The sequence below is a fragment of the Mus caroli genome, chromosome 3, assembly GCF_900094665.2.
Source record: "Mus caroli chromosome 3, CAROLI_EIJ_v1.1, whole genome shotgun sequence".
Classification (NCBI taxonomy): Eukaryota; Metazoa; Chordata; class Mammalia; order Rodentia; family Muridae; genus Mus; species Mus caroli.
Genome location: NC_034572.1, coordinates 81,523,280 through 81,538,666, shown reverse-complemented (window position 1 = coordinate 81,538,666; position 15,387 = coordinate 81,523,280). Strand labels below are relative to the sequence as shown.

The following is a 15,387-nucleotide window of genomic DNA, read 5'->3' as shown; positions in this document are numbered from 1 at the left end:
AAAAAAAAAAAAAAAAAAAAAAGAATCTGATGGAACTGAAGATGACCTTGAACTCCTTGTTGTCCTCCCTGCATCCTATGTGCTAAATCCCATGGGGTTTAGGTGTGCACTAGCACACAGTGTCTGCAGTGCTAGAGTTAGACCCCAGGGCTCACATGTACGTGCAAGCATGCACGCTATCAATTGAGCTACATTTCCAGCACTTACTTTTATTGTTTTATTTTGTAACACATGAGGTCTTACTATGTAATTCTCAATGGCCTGGAGCTTACTACATAGACTGGGCTGGCCTAGAACTTACTATGTAGCCTAGGCTGCCTTTTTTTTTTTTTTTTTTTTTTTTTTTTTTTTTTTTTTTTTTTTTTTTTTCAAATGCTATCCCCAAAGCCCCTTATACCCTCCCCCCACCCCCGCCCTGCTCCCAATTCACCCACTCCCGCTTCCTGACCCTGGCATTCCCCTGTACTGGGGCATATGATCTTCACAGGACCAACAGCTTCTCCTCCCATTGATTGCCGACTAGGCCATCTTCTGCCACATATGCAGCTAGAGACTCAACTCTGCCTAGGCTGCCTTTGAGTTTACAATAATCCTCCTGCTTTTGCTGACTGAGTACTGGAATCCTGTACTAGCCAATTCTGACTTTGAGAACTGGGAATCATGGCAGAGGCTTGAAATCCCAGCTCTTGGTCGGTGAGATGAGGAGGCTTAGGAGTTCAAGGTCATCCTCAGCTCTCAGAAGCTGAATGTCAACCCAGGCTGCAGGAAACTGTCTCAGAAACACACTCGCACGCACACACACACACTCACACAAGGGCTGTGGATGTGGCTGAGTTGGTAGAGTGCTTGCCTATGAAGTACAGAACCTTAGGACAGATCCCTGGTCCCACATGAAATGAAAGTGGAGGGCGGTACCTACAACCCCAGTACTTAGGAGGTAGAAGCAAGAGATTCAGAGGTTCAAAGTCAGCCTTCCCTACAAGTTCAAGAACAGCCTAAAATACTTGACATCCTAGCTCAAAAGGTAAAAAGGACATAACAGGAAGGGACAGTGGAGACGACAGAAGGGAAAGTCCCCTCCTCTGCCTTCTCCTGCCTACTTTTCCTCAGTCTCTGCTCCTCGCTTTCCAGTTTTACAGGGCTCGAGTGCTCAGCCTTGTCTGTCCTGGAAGGAGGACTGTTTCCAACAGCACCCACCACTCTTCCAGGCCACTCTGTGTGCTCACAGTCCAGTACTGTGGGGGAGGGGTGGCTCTGTGCCGAGAGCTGCAGCTGGGAAAAGACTGGCCAAAAAGGAACTGATTCAGGCTGGAGACAAAGCAGCCTCAAATCCAGGGCACTAGGCAGAGAGCACAGACAATGGCATTTGCTAAACTGCCAGGAGTTCTTGGGGAGAGCCAAGTTTCTTCCCACTTTATTAACTCCTTTCATGAGGATGAAGCCAGGGCTAGGATCCTGAGCAATACATCGAAGTAGGAGAGGCCCCTACAGGACAGCAGAGCTTGCCAGACTCCCACACTTCCTGAGCCCTTATCTCTGAGCAGCACCCGGGAGTCTGTCCTTTATTCATCCCCAGGATCCCCAGCCAAAGAGACCCCAAATGCCGCCTCCAAATCCTTCTCAGGACAAAGTGTGGGCTTCAGCCAGAACTCCTCCAGACATTTCCCTCTCCAGCTCATCTTTAAAAGGCATCGTTTTTTGTAAAGAGGGGCCTGGGGGGATGAGCTGGGGCTCTAACTCTGGGTCTAACACACACTGAGCTACATCCCCAGCCAGGACATCCTCTCAAAGCTTGTAACTGCAACCAAACCCTCCTTCTAAGGTCCCTGCGTAGGAAGGCTGAGAATATGGCTTAGTAGGAACAGTGCTTGTCCAACATGCACAAAGCTACACAAAGGTGTGAGGCACACGTGTTTGTGTGCCCTTCTGAGTTACACACCAGTCTCTAGGGGAAAATTTTATTGAGACAGGATCTCACTATATAGATTAGATATCTCCAGCTATGTAGACCAGGTGTTTTAGTCAGGGTTTCTATTCCTGCACAAACATCATGACCAAGAAGCAAGTTGGGGAGGAAAGGGTTTATTTGGCTTACACCTCCATACTGCTGTTCATCACTGAAGGAAGTCAGGACTGGAACTCAAGCAGGTCAGAAAGCAGGAGCTGATGCAGAAGCCATGGAGGGATGTTTCTTACTGGCTTGCTTCCCCTGGCTTGCTCAGCCTGCTCTCTTATAGAACCAAGACTAGCAGCCCAGAGATGGTCCCACCCACAAAGGGCCTTTCCCCCTTGATCACTAATTGAGAAAATGCCTGACAGTTGTATCTCATGGAGGCATTTCCTCAACTGAAGCTCCTTTCTCTGTGATAACTCCAGCTGTGTCAAGTTGACACAAAACTAGCCAATACACCAGGCCTCTATCTGCAAAGTTCTGAGATTAAAGGTATGTGCCACAATGCCTGGACTATGGAATTGATTTGTTGTTGTTGTTGTTTGGTTTTTGTTTGTTTGTTTTTGTTTTGTTTTGTTTTGTTTTTGAGACAGGGTTTCTCTGTGTAGCCCTGGCTGTCCTGGAACTCACTTTGTAGACCAGGCTGGCCTCAAACTCAGAAATCCGCCTGCCTCTGCCTCCCAAGTGCTGGGATTAAAGGTGTGCGCCACCTCTGCCTGGAATTGATTTTTTTTTTTATTACGTATTTTCCTCAATTACATTTCCAATGCTATCCCAAAAGTCCCCCATGATTTTTTTTAATTTATTTTTGTTTTATGTGTATGGGTATTTTGCCTGCATGTATGCTTGTGGGCCTAATACCTATAGGGGCCAAAGAAGGGCATTGGATCCTCTGGAACTGAAGACACAGACAGTTGTGAGTGGCCATGTGGATGCTAGAAATCAAACCCAGGTTGTCTAGAAGAGCAGCCAGTGCTCTAACTGCTGAGCTCACTCCAGCCCTTGAAAATAAATTTTTAAGCAACTGCTTTGTTTCCTTATATTGTATTTAATAATCATAAGTAAACTCACATTCTCATCCTAAGCCTGAAACAGGAGGTACAAGCAGAGAGCTGGGAGAAGCCGACTGGCAGAGGGGACGACAGAATCATGAGATGGCCTCAGTGTTCCTTGGGTCAAGTTGCTTACCTGGGGCAGTGTCATGGGAATGAGAGGATCCTTAAAATCCCAGATTTGCATGTGACCGCTGGATCATCCAGTCCAGTATGGGGATTGAAGGAGAAAGAAAGCATGTTACTATCCCAGGGACACAGAGAGAGCTCTTTCCCCTCGCATTGTCTCATGGCTGTGATTTAGAGCTGTAGTGATCCTGCAGACTTCTGGTCCCACAAAAGGTTCATTGAGGGCACACAAGCAGGTTCTAGCTAGAAAAATGACTCTGAAGGAGGCGCTTAGCAAGTTACAGGGAAGTGGACCTGCCCTCCACAGGTTTCCATTGATCCGAGTGGATCCTTCAGGATCCTGGTTCTAGCCCACTGTACCACAGCAGAGGCCCTGTCAGACATAACTAAAATCTCTTCTCCAAGGCTCTCTGCTTGCTTGCTTCACAACAAGGTCTTTGCCTGACTGGGCCCAAGGACTGGGAAAACAGCTTAGCTCCCAGCCGTCAGAGGCTCAAAAGAGCCTTTGACAGTGCAGCCTGAACAGAGAATTCAATAGAAAGCAAAAGGGAGGGGGCCCAGGGAGCAAGGAGATCTGGCCCTCCCTGCAGAATGATGGATGGCAGCAGGTTATGGCCGCAGGCTTCATAGCACAGAGGCAGCTGAGTGGGGTGGCCATGCTGCCCAAGGAAAAGAGCCAGAAGAGGAGGAGGAGGAGGCCAGGAAGCGGGTTACTGTCTGAGGAATGATGTAGGAGAGAAAACCGGAAGTTGTCTATTTTCCCAGAGAACTAGGATGGGGCACAGGGACTCTGCAAGAACAGATAATCTGGAGACAGCCTTAAACAATAACTAGGAAACTTAGGCGGCTGAAACAGCTTTCAGGACTGCTGTTAAAGGTTTTGGTTTGAGAGAGGGTCTCCCCCAAGCTACTAGATCGAGGTTCAAGGTTGCCATCCCCCATCTTTAGGCTTTGGAGCAACTGGGTTTACGGGCATGTGCCACCGTGCACAGCTCTAAGCTGTAATCATATTTGTTAAGTAGGTTTGGTATTTGGTGGTTTTTTTTTTTTTTTTGATAAGGACATATCCTCTTTAGATTGCTTTTTAATGTCTATGAGTGTTTTGTCTACATGTGTTTATCTATACCACACATGTGCCTGGTTCCCTGGGAGGCCAGAGAGAGTGTTGGATTCCCTACAACTAGAGTTATAGAGGTTGTGAGCCAACACCTCCAAACCCAGGAAAACATGCATTCTTCTCTTCTGAGCTGTCTCTCCAGCCTGGTTTTTGGAGTTTTGCGGCAGACTCTTGAGTAACTTTGGATGACCTTGAACTCCTGACCCCAAGACCTGTTAAACAGTGGGATTCCAGGTGAAAGTTTTGTTCAGCTCCTGTCTAGGCAGTCGTGTTGGTGAGGCTTCATGTGTGTGTAGCTTCTCTGATGTTTCTAGGACACAGTCTCACAACAGACTTCCCGGTTCTCTGGCTCTTACAGTCTGTGCTGAACACTCATCCGTTGAGACGGGGCTCCACGACTCGGCATTTGATCAGTTGTAATTTTCTGTGGTAGTCTTCTGTTGCAGAGGAATTGGCTTGATGTGGCAACGAGAACTGTGCTTTCCCAAGACCCTGGAGAACAATGGATTTTGACCTTGAATTTTGGATCCTGTCTTTTCCTCTCAGCCATGTTCAGTTTTCTATGGTGCTTGGGATCAAACGCAGGGCTTTGGGAACGCTCAGCAAACCCTCCACCAAGTGAGCGGCAGGCTCCTCCTTGGTATACGACTTTGTTTTTATTCCACCCTATTCTTTCTCCACAATTCAAGCCCCAAAAGTCTGTCAGTTCCACTAGAAGGCAGGGACATTTATGAAAGATGACAACTCCAGCAAAAACAACCCTTCTTCAATTAAATTGATCACCATTAGCCCCAAGGACAAGACCAAAATGCTTGTCTTTGAGAAGGAAATGTTTTCTTTTTTTTTTTTTTTTTGGTTTTTCGAGACAGGGTTTCTCTGTGTAGCCCTGGCTGTCCTGGAACTCACTTTGTAGACCAGGCTGGCCTCGAACTCAGAAATCCGCCTGCCTCTGCCTCCGGAGTGCTGGGATTAAAGGCGTGCACCACCATGCCCGGCTCAATGTTTTTTTTTTGGTTTTTTTTTTTTGGTTTTTCTTTTTTAATTATGTGTGTGTGCTTGTGTGGGGGTATGTGAGCATGTGTGGTTATGAACCATCTGATGGGGTGCAGGAAATCAAACTCAGCTCCTCTACAAATCAATAACCTCTCTCTTTCTCTCTCCTTCCTCTCTCTTTCTCTTTCTCTCATTTATTTTATGTGTATGAGTGTGTGTGCTTGGCTGTAATTATGTGAACTATGTGCATGCAGGAGCCCATGGAAATAAAAAGAAGGCATGGGATCTCCTGGAACTGGAGTTAAAGGCAGTTGTGATGCTAAGAATGGGGCCTAGGGCCTCTGCAAAAGCAGCAAGTGTACCTGACTGCTGAGCCATCTCTCCATCCCCAAGAACAGTCTTATTTTGCTTTGTTTGTTTGTTTGTTTGTGTGTAGACAGTCTCTATACATAGCCCTGGCTGTCCTAGAACTCACAGACATCCTACTGCCTCTGCTTCCAAGTGTTAGGATTGTGCCTCTGAGGGTAATGTTTTTATTTATGTGTGTATACTGGTGTGTGAGTGTCCTAGGAGGCCAGAAGAGGGCACCAGATCCCCTAGAATTGGACTCTCAGATACCGATGAGCCACATGACATAGGTCCTGGGAAGCAAACTCAGTGTCTCGGAAGGAGGAGTGGACATGCTGCACCGTCTCTCCAGCCCACCTGAGGATAACAGTGTGCAACAGATTCTCCTACTCTATCCCAAGTGCAGAGATCACAGGGAGTCTCCACCTCACCCACCTCAGCTGCTTGGTGTGTGTGGTTGGTTGGTTTTTAAACACGCTCTTGCTGTATAGCTCAAGCTGACCTCAATCTCTAATCTTCCTGCTTCAGCTTCCTAAGTGCTGAAATTACAGGAATATGCTATCACTTGTAGCAAAAAAAAAAATTCCTTCTGGCTCTGCCGTACAGGAATAAGCATCCCGTGTCTTCTTTGCACCAGTCACTAGCTAGGGAACCACGAACCAAGGCTAACGTGACTAAGAATTCTACTTTCATTTAGGAGCTATTTTTTGCCTTGTGTTTGAATGTTTGTCCACATGTAGGCACCTCATCCTGCAGTGTCCTCAGAGGTCAGAAGAAGTCATTGGTCTCCTGAAACTAGAGTACAGACATTTGTGAGCTGCCCCGTGGGTACAGAAACAAACCCAGCTCCTCTGCTAAAGCATTGCTCTGAGTCTCCAGCCGGCATGCCAGTTCCCTGTCTAACGTTTGCAATTAAACAAAATACATGTATGTTTCAGTGTTTTGCCTGTGTATGCACCACGTGTGTGCCTGGTGCCTGTGAAGTCACATGTGGAAGATGGGATTAGAGTCCCCGGATATGGGGACTGTGGATGACTGTGAGCCACCGTGTGGTTGCTGGGAATTGAACTCTGCACACCCCCCCCCAGAGCAACAAGTGCTCTTAACTACTGAACTGTCTCCTCAGCCTCTCCTCATTTAATTTTAATGAGTTGAAGCTAATGAAGACACATTCAGCTGGTAGCTATTCTAGTGAACAACTCCTTCTTGGTATTTTGGAGGGCATTTCTCAGAGGCATTGCTTTCCATGTGATTATAGCTAATTGTGAAAGTGAAATTAGGCTCTCTCTTTAGATTTTCTGAATACTTCCAAAAGGAAGCATCCCAGAAGCACACGGGTGGGCAAGGAAAACTGCTGCTATAATCAGACATGGATACATAGGCACAATCAAAGAGCCGATCATGACAGCGAAATAATAACAAAACGTGGGGCCGGAGAGATGGCTCAGAGGTCAAGAACACTGACTGCTCTTCCAGGGGACCTGAGTTCAATTCTCAGCAACCACATGGTGACTCACAACCATCTGTAATGAGATCTGATGCCCTCTTCTGGTGTGTCTGAAGACAGCTACAGTGTACTCATATATATATAAATTAATAAATCTAAAAAAAGAACAAAATGTGAAGCTTCAGTTGAGCAGAGAAAAAGCCATAAAATGTCAATCTGAAGGCTGGATAGATGGCTCACAGGTTAAGAGCACTGGCTGCTTGCTCTTCCAGAGATTCTGAGTTTAATTCCCAGCAACTACATGGTGGCTCACAACCATCTGTAATGAGATCTAGCGTCCTCTTCTGGCCTTCAGGCATCCATGTAAGCTATAATAAATAAATCTTTTTTTTTTTTTTAAGTCTACTAGTTCCTCCTGTACTTCCATTCCAAAAGCCAAAGGCTGCGGCTGGGGCAGTAGCTGGCCGAGAATGGATAAGGCTCTGAGTTTGATCCCCAGGACAGCCTTTCTATTTAGAAAAGGAGGGCCAGAAAGATGGAGAAGAGAGAAGGGGCAGGAAGCCGAAGGGATAAAAAACTTCTTTTTTTCCAGACAAGATCTCTACATAGCCCTGGCTGTCCTGGAACTCACAAAGATCTACCTCCCTCTGCCTTTTGAGTGCTGGAAGAAAAATCATCTTTTAAAAAGGGGGAATGTTTTCAAGGCTGGAGAGATAGCTAGTGGTTCTGAGCACCTAGCTCTTGCAGAGGACCTGGGTTCAATTCTCAGAACCCACATAACAGCTCACAACCTGCCTGTGACTCGTGTTCGAGAGGGGGTGCAGTTCCCTCTTCTTGTCTGACCTCTGCAAACACTAAGTGAATGTGGTCTACAAACATACATGTAGGCAAAGCACCCATCACATAAAATAGTAATAAAATAATTTAAAAAATAAAATAGAAGGCCGGGCGTGGTGGTGCACGCCTTTAATCCCAGCACTCGGGAGGCAGAGGCAGGCGGATTTCTGAGTTCGAGGCCAGCCTGGTCTACAAAGTGAGTGCCAGGACAGCCAGGGCTACACAGAGAAACCCTGTCTCGAAAAAACCAAAAAAAAATAAATAAATAAATAAAATAAAATAAAATAAAATAGGGTCTTGCTCTGGTAGGCCAGGCTGGTCTTCCCGCCTCATTTTCGAGTGCTGGGCTCTGTCTCCTCAGTGTACGATGAGTGCTGGGCCCTGAAAGGCAGCACTTAGTCTCCCAATTCCTGGACCGTGACACCTGATGTGTGCTATGAACCCAAACGCTGTTCATTAGCTAACCAGGAACTGGTGTGGTCCACTTCTCTACAGCCCTGGGGAGGCAGAAGGAGGATCTGATGAGTCCAGGACCAGTCGTGGTAAGTTCTAGGCCAGCCAGGGCTACACAGTCTGAAAACAAGCAAATGTTCCTAGGCCTGGGCGAGGTGTGGCATTGCGGTAACCCTGACGATGAGAAGCTGAGGCAGGAATGGAGTGAGGCCATCCAGGCCGGCACAGCAAGACTTGTAAGGTTCAAGTGCAAAATAGGACTAAATCTTAAAGCTGGGGAACCAAGAAGGAGGGCAGTGAGGAGCAGAAGGGGGTCGGCTGAGGAGAGGGGCACTGCAGTGCACAGGCAGGGAGAACTGACCAGCAGCTCACCTTGTGCAGTTCCAGCAGGCTCCAGGACTTGCCCAAGTCATGTAGTCAGGCAGGATGAAGAGGCAACCCCATCTCCTGTTTCCCACCATACAATTTCCAAAACACATTTGATTGTATGTGTGTGTGTGCTCACATGTATGGGGGTGCACATGCATGTGGAGGCCCAGGATTGAGGTCCAGTGTCTTCCTCTATTGGTCTCCACCTGATCTACCAAGGGAGGGTCTCTCTCCGAACCTTGAGCTCACCATCTAGACTTTGTCAGACACTAGCTAGCCAGCCAGCTCCAGGTATCCCAGTCTCTGTGTCCCATGTGCTGTGATTATAGGCAGGTCAGCCCTCACTCCTGGGCAGCAAGCACTTTCCTGAGTCATCTCCCCAGCCCTTTTTGGTTCTGAAATGGTCTCATCGTGTATCTCAGGACACTTATAACTCATTACATACCCTGGGCTAGCCCTCCTCCCAAGTGCTGAAAATTAGGTGTGCATCATGGCCTAGGCCATTCCTTGTTCTGTGCCTGAGGATTGAATCTAGGGACTCTCACATGCTAAGCACAAGCGCTACCACTGTACTACAGTCTCAGCCGTGGTTTTCAAAGACATTTTTTGAGACAAAGCCGCACTGTGTAGACCAGGCTGACCTCAAATTCACAAAGATCCACCGGCCTCTGCCTTCTGAGTCCTGAGATTAAAGGTCTGAGTCACCACACACAGCTCAAGGAAAAACATTTTGAGACAATGTCTATGTAGTTCAGGGGTTGAATTGACTATATAACTGAGGCTGACCTTGAACCCCTGATGCTCCTGACTTCTCAAGGACTGGCATTACATCTGTGTATCACAAAGCCCAGTTCAAGTCTGTGTGTGGAGGCCACAAGCTGACATGAATATCTTCTTTGGTCTTGCTACAACTTTTTTTTTAAGTTTGTTTATTTAGATATATTTTTAAAGTGTAGGAGTCATGCCAGTAGATCCCTTCATAGATGGTCATGAGCCACTGTGTGGTTGCTGGGAATTGAACTCAGGTCCTCTGGAAGAGCAGCCAATGCTCTTAACCACTGAGCCATCTCTCCAGCCCACCTTTTTTTTTTTTTTTCCTTAACATTTATTTCTTAATTTGGGGCAGGCAGTGCTTGCCACAATGCACAGATGAAGTCAAAAAGTAGCCTGAAGGGATCTGTTTTCTCACTTGGTACTTTCCAAGGTTTAGATTTGATAGTAGGCAGCTGGGGCAGTGGTGGCGCACACCTTTAATCCCAGCACTTGGGAGGCAGAGGCAGGCAGATTTCTGAGTTCGAGGCCAGTCTGGTCTACAGAGTGAGTTCCAGGACACCCAGGGCTATAGAGAGAAACCCTGTCTCAAAAAAATGAAAAAAAGAATTGATAGCAGGCAGCTGTTCTCAATGAGCCATCCTAACACCACCACCACTACCACCCCTTTGTGGGTTTTGTTGTTTGTTTATTGAGACAGGGTCTCTCTGCACACCCCTGGCTGTCCTGGAACTCACTCTGTAGGCCAGGGTGCCCACTGAGACCTCCCTGCCATTGCCTACCAAGTGCTGTGATTAAAGGTGCGCCACCACACCTGGCTCTTCTCTGTGTTTTGAAATGAGATCTCTCACTGAATCTGGGGGCTGACCAGTGAGCTCTAGGGATGGCCTGTCTCCACTTCCCAGCACTGGGAATCCTGGCACATGCTGCCAGGATGGTGATCTCAATTCTCCTTTGAAGTTTCACACAGATGCCAAGGAACCCAAACTCAGGTCCTCACGCTGTCAAAGCAAACACTTTACCAAGAAAGCACCTGCCTGGTCCCCAGTTTGTTTTTAAGTGTGTGTGTCTGTGTAAGTATATACCATGTGTGTGCAAAGACAATTGAAGCCCAGTGGTGGGGGCTGGATCCCTTGGAGCTGGAGTTACTGAGTCTCCAGCACTGACCCCTCCCCACCTTTAATCTTAAGAACCAAATTAGAAGCCGCTACATGCTGAACACAGCTGCTGTTTACAAAATTTGGTTTACCCAGCATTCCTAATGATTCTGTGAGGGAGGATTTCTGTTTTTCAGAGGAAGGAGCAGAAAAAGTTCAGGAATGTTTACTAACTTGTGACAACACACTGAGAAGGAATAGCCTGAACCAAGCTGACATAACAAAACACTGGGGTCTGGAGGCCAGGAGGATCAGTAGATCCAGGCCATCCTATGTATACAGAGTGTGAGGCCCTGTGAGGCAGAGAGAAGGAATGCGAGCAAGTGCATCCTATGGTAAACAGGCTTTCACTATGCAGCCCTGGCTGGCCAGGCTGGCCTCAAACTCATATGTCGACCTCTGGAGTCCTGAGATTTGACTGCCCAACTAGTGGTGGAGTACTAGCCTGATATTCAGGAGACCCTAAATTCCATCCCCAGACACACACACACACACACACATACACACAAGGATGGACATGGGAATCAGCTTTAAATCAGCCAGTGTAGGTTTCAGAGCTCTGGCTGTCTTGATGGTGCTGCTGTACCTCGCCTGAATCCACACCTCTTACTTGTCCCTGAGCACACCCACGTGCAGGCTCTCTTCCCTCTCCTCTGCACATGGCTTTCTAGTCTCCAGCTCTCCTGCCAGGATTCTGACCTCAGGTCTCTCCCTTACAGAAGTGCATTAGCAGAGGGGAACTCCAGGTATCTCTGTCATACCAGCCCGTCGCACAGAGAATGACAGTGGTGGTCCTCAAAGCCAGACACTTGCCGAAGATGGATATCACCGGTCTCTCAGGTAGCAGCTATTTACTTCAACCTGTTTCTCTGACTGAACCGCAGCCCCTCACCATGGCCCTGACATATTCCATGTCTAGAACCCTGCCCTTTTTCATGGTCCACCTACTCTTTTGTTTGTGTTTGCTCCCCATAACTAGCCAATAGGTTCCCAGCTACAGTGGTGCTTGGTAAACCAAGGGTATTCTAACCTCATGCATGCTGGAGCGGTTACTTCAGGTGAGAGTTATAAAAGAGACTGCAGTAATCTTTTCCTCCCTGTGGCCCTGACAGTGCTTCCTGATTTCTGCAGGCCTACACCTTGTTCTACACTCCTCACCTGCTTGTTTCCCCTGCCCCACCCCAGGTTAGACAGCCAGACTCATGTGTAGTCTGTGTACACTCATGGTGCAATCACTGAAGACCTGATGGTCAGTCAGCAAAGATGAGGACAACAGAGTCTCTTCCATCTAAACCTGTGTTCTCCACCTCCTTAAAACTGCAACCCTTTAACACAGTTCCTCACGTTGTGGTAACCCCTATCCACAAAATTATTTTCATTGTTACTTCGTAACTATAATTTTGCTCCTGTTATGAGTCATAGTGTAAATATCTGATATGCAGGATATCTGCTATGACCCCTGTGAAATGGTCCTTCAACCCACAAAGGGGTCGTGAACCACAAGTTGAGAACCACTGTTAGAATTCTAAACACAGAACCAGCACACAGCAGAGGACCGTGTCATAGGCCTGTCTCTCTTCTTCTTCTCTTTGGGGGCTCCAGATCCTTATGTCAAGGTGAACGTCTACTACGGCAGAAAACGCATTGCCAAGAAGAAAACCCATGTAAAGAAGTGCACTTTGAACCCCGTCTTCAATGAGTCGTTCATCTATGACATCCCCACCGACCTTCTGCCTGATATCAGCATCGAGTTCCTTGTCATTGACTTCGATCGCACTACTAAGAATGAGGTGGTAGGGAGGCTGATCTTGGGGGCACACAGTGTCACAACCAGTGGTGCAGAACACTGGAGAGAGGTCTGCGAGAGTCCCCGCAAGCCCATAGCCAAGTGGCACAGTCTGAGCGAGTACTAACCCTGGGGCCAGGTGGGGAGGCACATGGCGGGGAGAGGTGACAGAGAAGCTGACTCAAAACCTCATTTTAGTCGTAGAAGAAGATTTCTTACAGAACAAACCACACGAAGAACCTCACACTCCACACAGCTGCAGATTGGTTCTTAGCGTGAGGATTGCTTTCTTCTTTGCAAGGCACTAGACGATCTTTTGTTTTTAAAAAATGAGGGGGGAAGAGAAGGAAAGACCCCAAGTCTATATATAACAATGTAACCTTATACTTGCATGTCTAATACAAACAAGAAATTAGCCTAACCAATATCAAGTTGCAGATTTTAATCCATGAAAATTGTGTTTTGTGCCGAATTGTATTTGCTGATCCCCTGAAATTGGCCTCTCTTTATCAGGCTTCTCTGGGTTATTCCAGTCCCCCATCACTTCAGGAGAAAAGTCTGCCCTTGTAAAGCCCCGCGTTCCCGTCATCCAGTCCTTTTTTCTGTCACCTCTCACATCTCTGCTCTTTGGCTGAGTTCCAAATCCTGAGGTCTGTAGTAAGCAAAGAAAAGAGTTGGGTTCCAGGAGAAAGAGTAATTGAGAATGGGGTGTGTGCTGTAAAAGGCTAGCAGGCAGCCAGTGACTAGAGATAGCCCTGAGAGCACAGGAGAGGTGGGGCTGGACTTAGGACTCACTAGCTGATTTCTCTAGTTGCTATGGAGATATCACCTAGGGAGGGACCTGTGAGCACAGCATATCCTGAATGCGACTTGCAGGTCAGGGGACAGGGGAGGAAATAAGATGCCCACGTGGCCCTCTGTGGTAGGCTCTTCATCGGTGGTCAGCAGTGCTAGGTTTGAAAGGTTACACTGGCTTTTACTTTTCCAGAGCTGCTTCTGACACTCTGGTATCTCCACATTATGTAGCTGCCAACACAGGTTGCTTTCTGTTTCTTAAGGAAATGGGCCCCAGAAAGGACTCTTTTTCCCTGAGGTTTACAGTAATAGCTCTTAAGAAAGCCACGTGGGGCTGAGTAGTAAGATCATGTGAATGCCTTCAGAGCCCCACTCTCCTCAGCAGAAGCGCACGGCTGGAGAACTGGGAGTCTCCCCACACGGTAAAGGGTGGAAACCAGGGGCTGGTGAGATGGCTCAGTGGGTAAGAGCACCTGACTGCTCTTCCGAAGGTCCGAAGTTCAAATCCCAGCAACCACATGGTGGCTCATCCGTAATGAGATCTGACTCCCTCTTCTGGTGTGTCTGAAGACAGCTACAGTGTACTTACATATAATAAAAATAAATAAATCTTTAAAAAAAAAAAGGGTGGAAACCAAAGTTTCACCATCTCTCCACCACTGCACAACACAGTGCAGAGCTTGCACACTGTACTGCAGTTCAGATCCAGGTCTCCACATGGAGGCTTCGGGAACGAGGGGTGAGCGTGGATGGGCAGTGCTGACTTTGACAGCCTGAAGAGGATCTCAGTCAGATGAGAAACAGCTTGATCCGGGGCCTGAAAGATTAGCTGTAACTGAAGTGCCCACTTCCCTAAAGACCGTCACTTTCTAGCTTGCTTCTGAGAAGGGGTGGACAAGCTGACTTTCCATGGAGAGGGTTGGTGACAATGCCTTTGGTGGTTCCCCTCGTGCTTGTAGATCTGAATCCACTCTACTCCCCGCCCCAACCTTTCATTTGCTTTTTGTTTGGTTGGTTTTGCTTTTGCTTCTGTTTTTTGTTTTTGTTTTCTGCCAACTCTTGGCAAGGCAGAGCAGTGCTGTACAGGCAGGCAGCCCCACTGTGCTCTTGCTACTGATAGCTCTTCCATCCCATCATCTGACGCAGTGTCTCGCCATCAGCTGGGATCACACCACTAGTCCCCGTCCTTTAACCCATGGAATGTAAATATTGTATCATACGTAGAAGAAAATACTTTTTGTTTTCTAAAAAGGCATTTTGACATAGTTTAATGAAAACCCGGCAGGAGCATTCTAAGCCCCATTAGGGAAAAAAAAATGGAAATGGTTCCTCTTCGTCGCCTTAATGTGTAAAGATCAGAAGTCACTGAGCAGCTCCTCGGAGAAGTTGCCAAGTGACAGGTGGAGCCTGGCCTCTGTCCCGCTGTGTGTGCCTCTGTTGCTCCCCCTGAGAAGTCTGGGAAACAGCCTCACCGCGCTCCTCCCTTCCCCATCCCCCTGCAGCTCAATTCCTTGCATCCTCTGGATCTGCAGACCAGCGGGTGCTGGTGGGGGAGCCGGTACTTTCACAGGCTTGGGGCTGCCTCGGTGTCTGTCGGGGTGGGCAGTACAGGATTCCTCCCTCCTACCTCAGGCCTGATCCATCATGCCCTGGACGTGGTACCCTAGAGCTTCTTAGCTGACTCTGGCTTTCACATCTGTTCTTTACAGAGCTCGCTGATGTGGGTGGAGGCAGAATGCCTCTCCCTGTCCACTGAAAGACAAGAGAGTCACTTCCTAGCTTTTGCACAAGGCTCTTGTGGTTAGGAATAGGTTAGGGAAAGGTCACTCCTGATTTCCCAGCAGCCAATCTGTCTATGGAGATTTCTTGACTCTTTGGGAACTCTGAGAGCTATTCACAATATCAGAAGTTCCCTCTTGAGTTCTTCCTTTTTTTGGTTCTCAGCATGGCCACCGTGTACGTGTTTATGGACAATGCTGTGCTGGAGAGCAGACAGAAGGCTGTGTGGGACCAGGGGACCCTACTTAGGAGGGGGATAGGAAGACTTTTAACACTGGTCATAGTGACATTGCCCTCACCACGATCCCTCTCCAAAGTGGTCGTCTTTCTTTACCTTGTGTCTTCTCTTGTAAAAATAAAACTCAAAAAAAAAAAATATACAAGTGTCAAACTAAAAAGAAAA

General features: G+C 47.6%; 1 protein-coding gene across 2 annotated transcripts in view; it reads left to right on the top strand.

Annotated features, from left to right (window-relative positions):
* The window catches only part of Syt11 (synaptotagmin 11), a 29,831-nt gene extending 16,114 nt beyond the window's left edge, over positions 1 to 13,717 (top strand). Inside the window, exons 3-4 of one of the 2 annotated variants that reach the window (XM_029475529.1) lie at positions 11,344 to 11,464; positions 12,227 to 13,717. In XM_029475529.1, the coding sequence (XP_029331389.1) occupies positions 11,344 to 11,464; positions 12,227 to 12,537 (432 nt within the window). In that variant the 3' untranslated portion in view covers positions 12,538 to 13,717. Of the gene's footprint in view, positions 1 to 11,343; positions 11,468 to 12,226 lie in introns of both variants that reach the window. The other variant, XM_021158451.1, reaches the window with a different exon arrangement.
* The last annotated feature ends 1,670 nt before the right edge of the window (positions 13,718 to 15,387 follow it).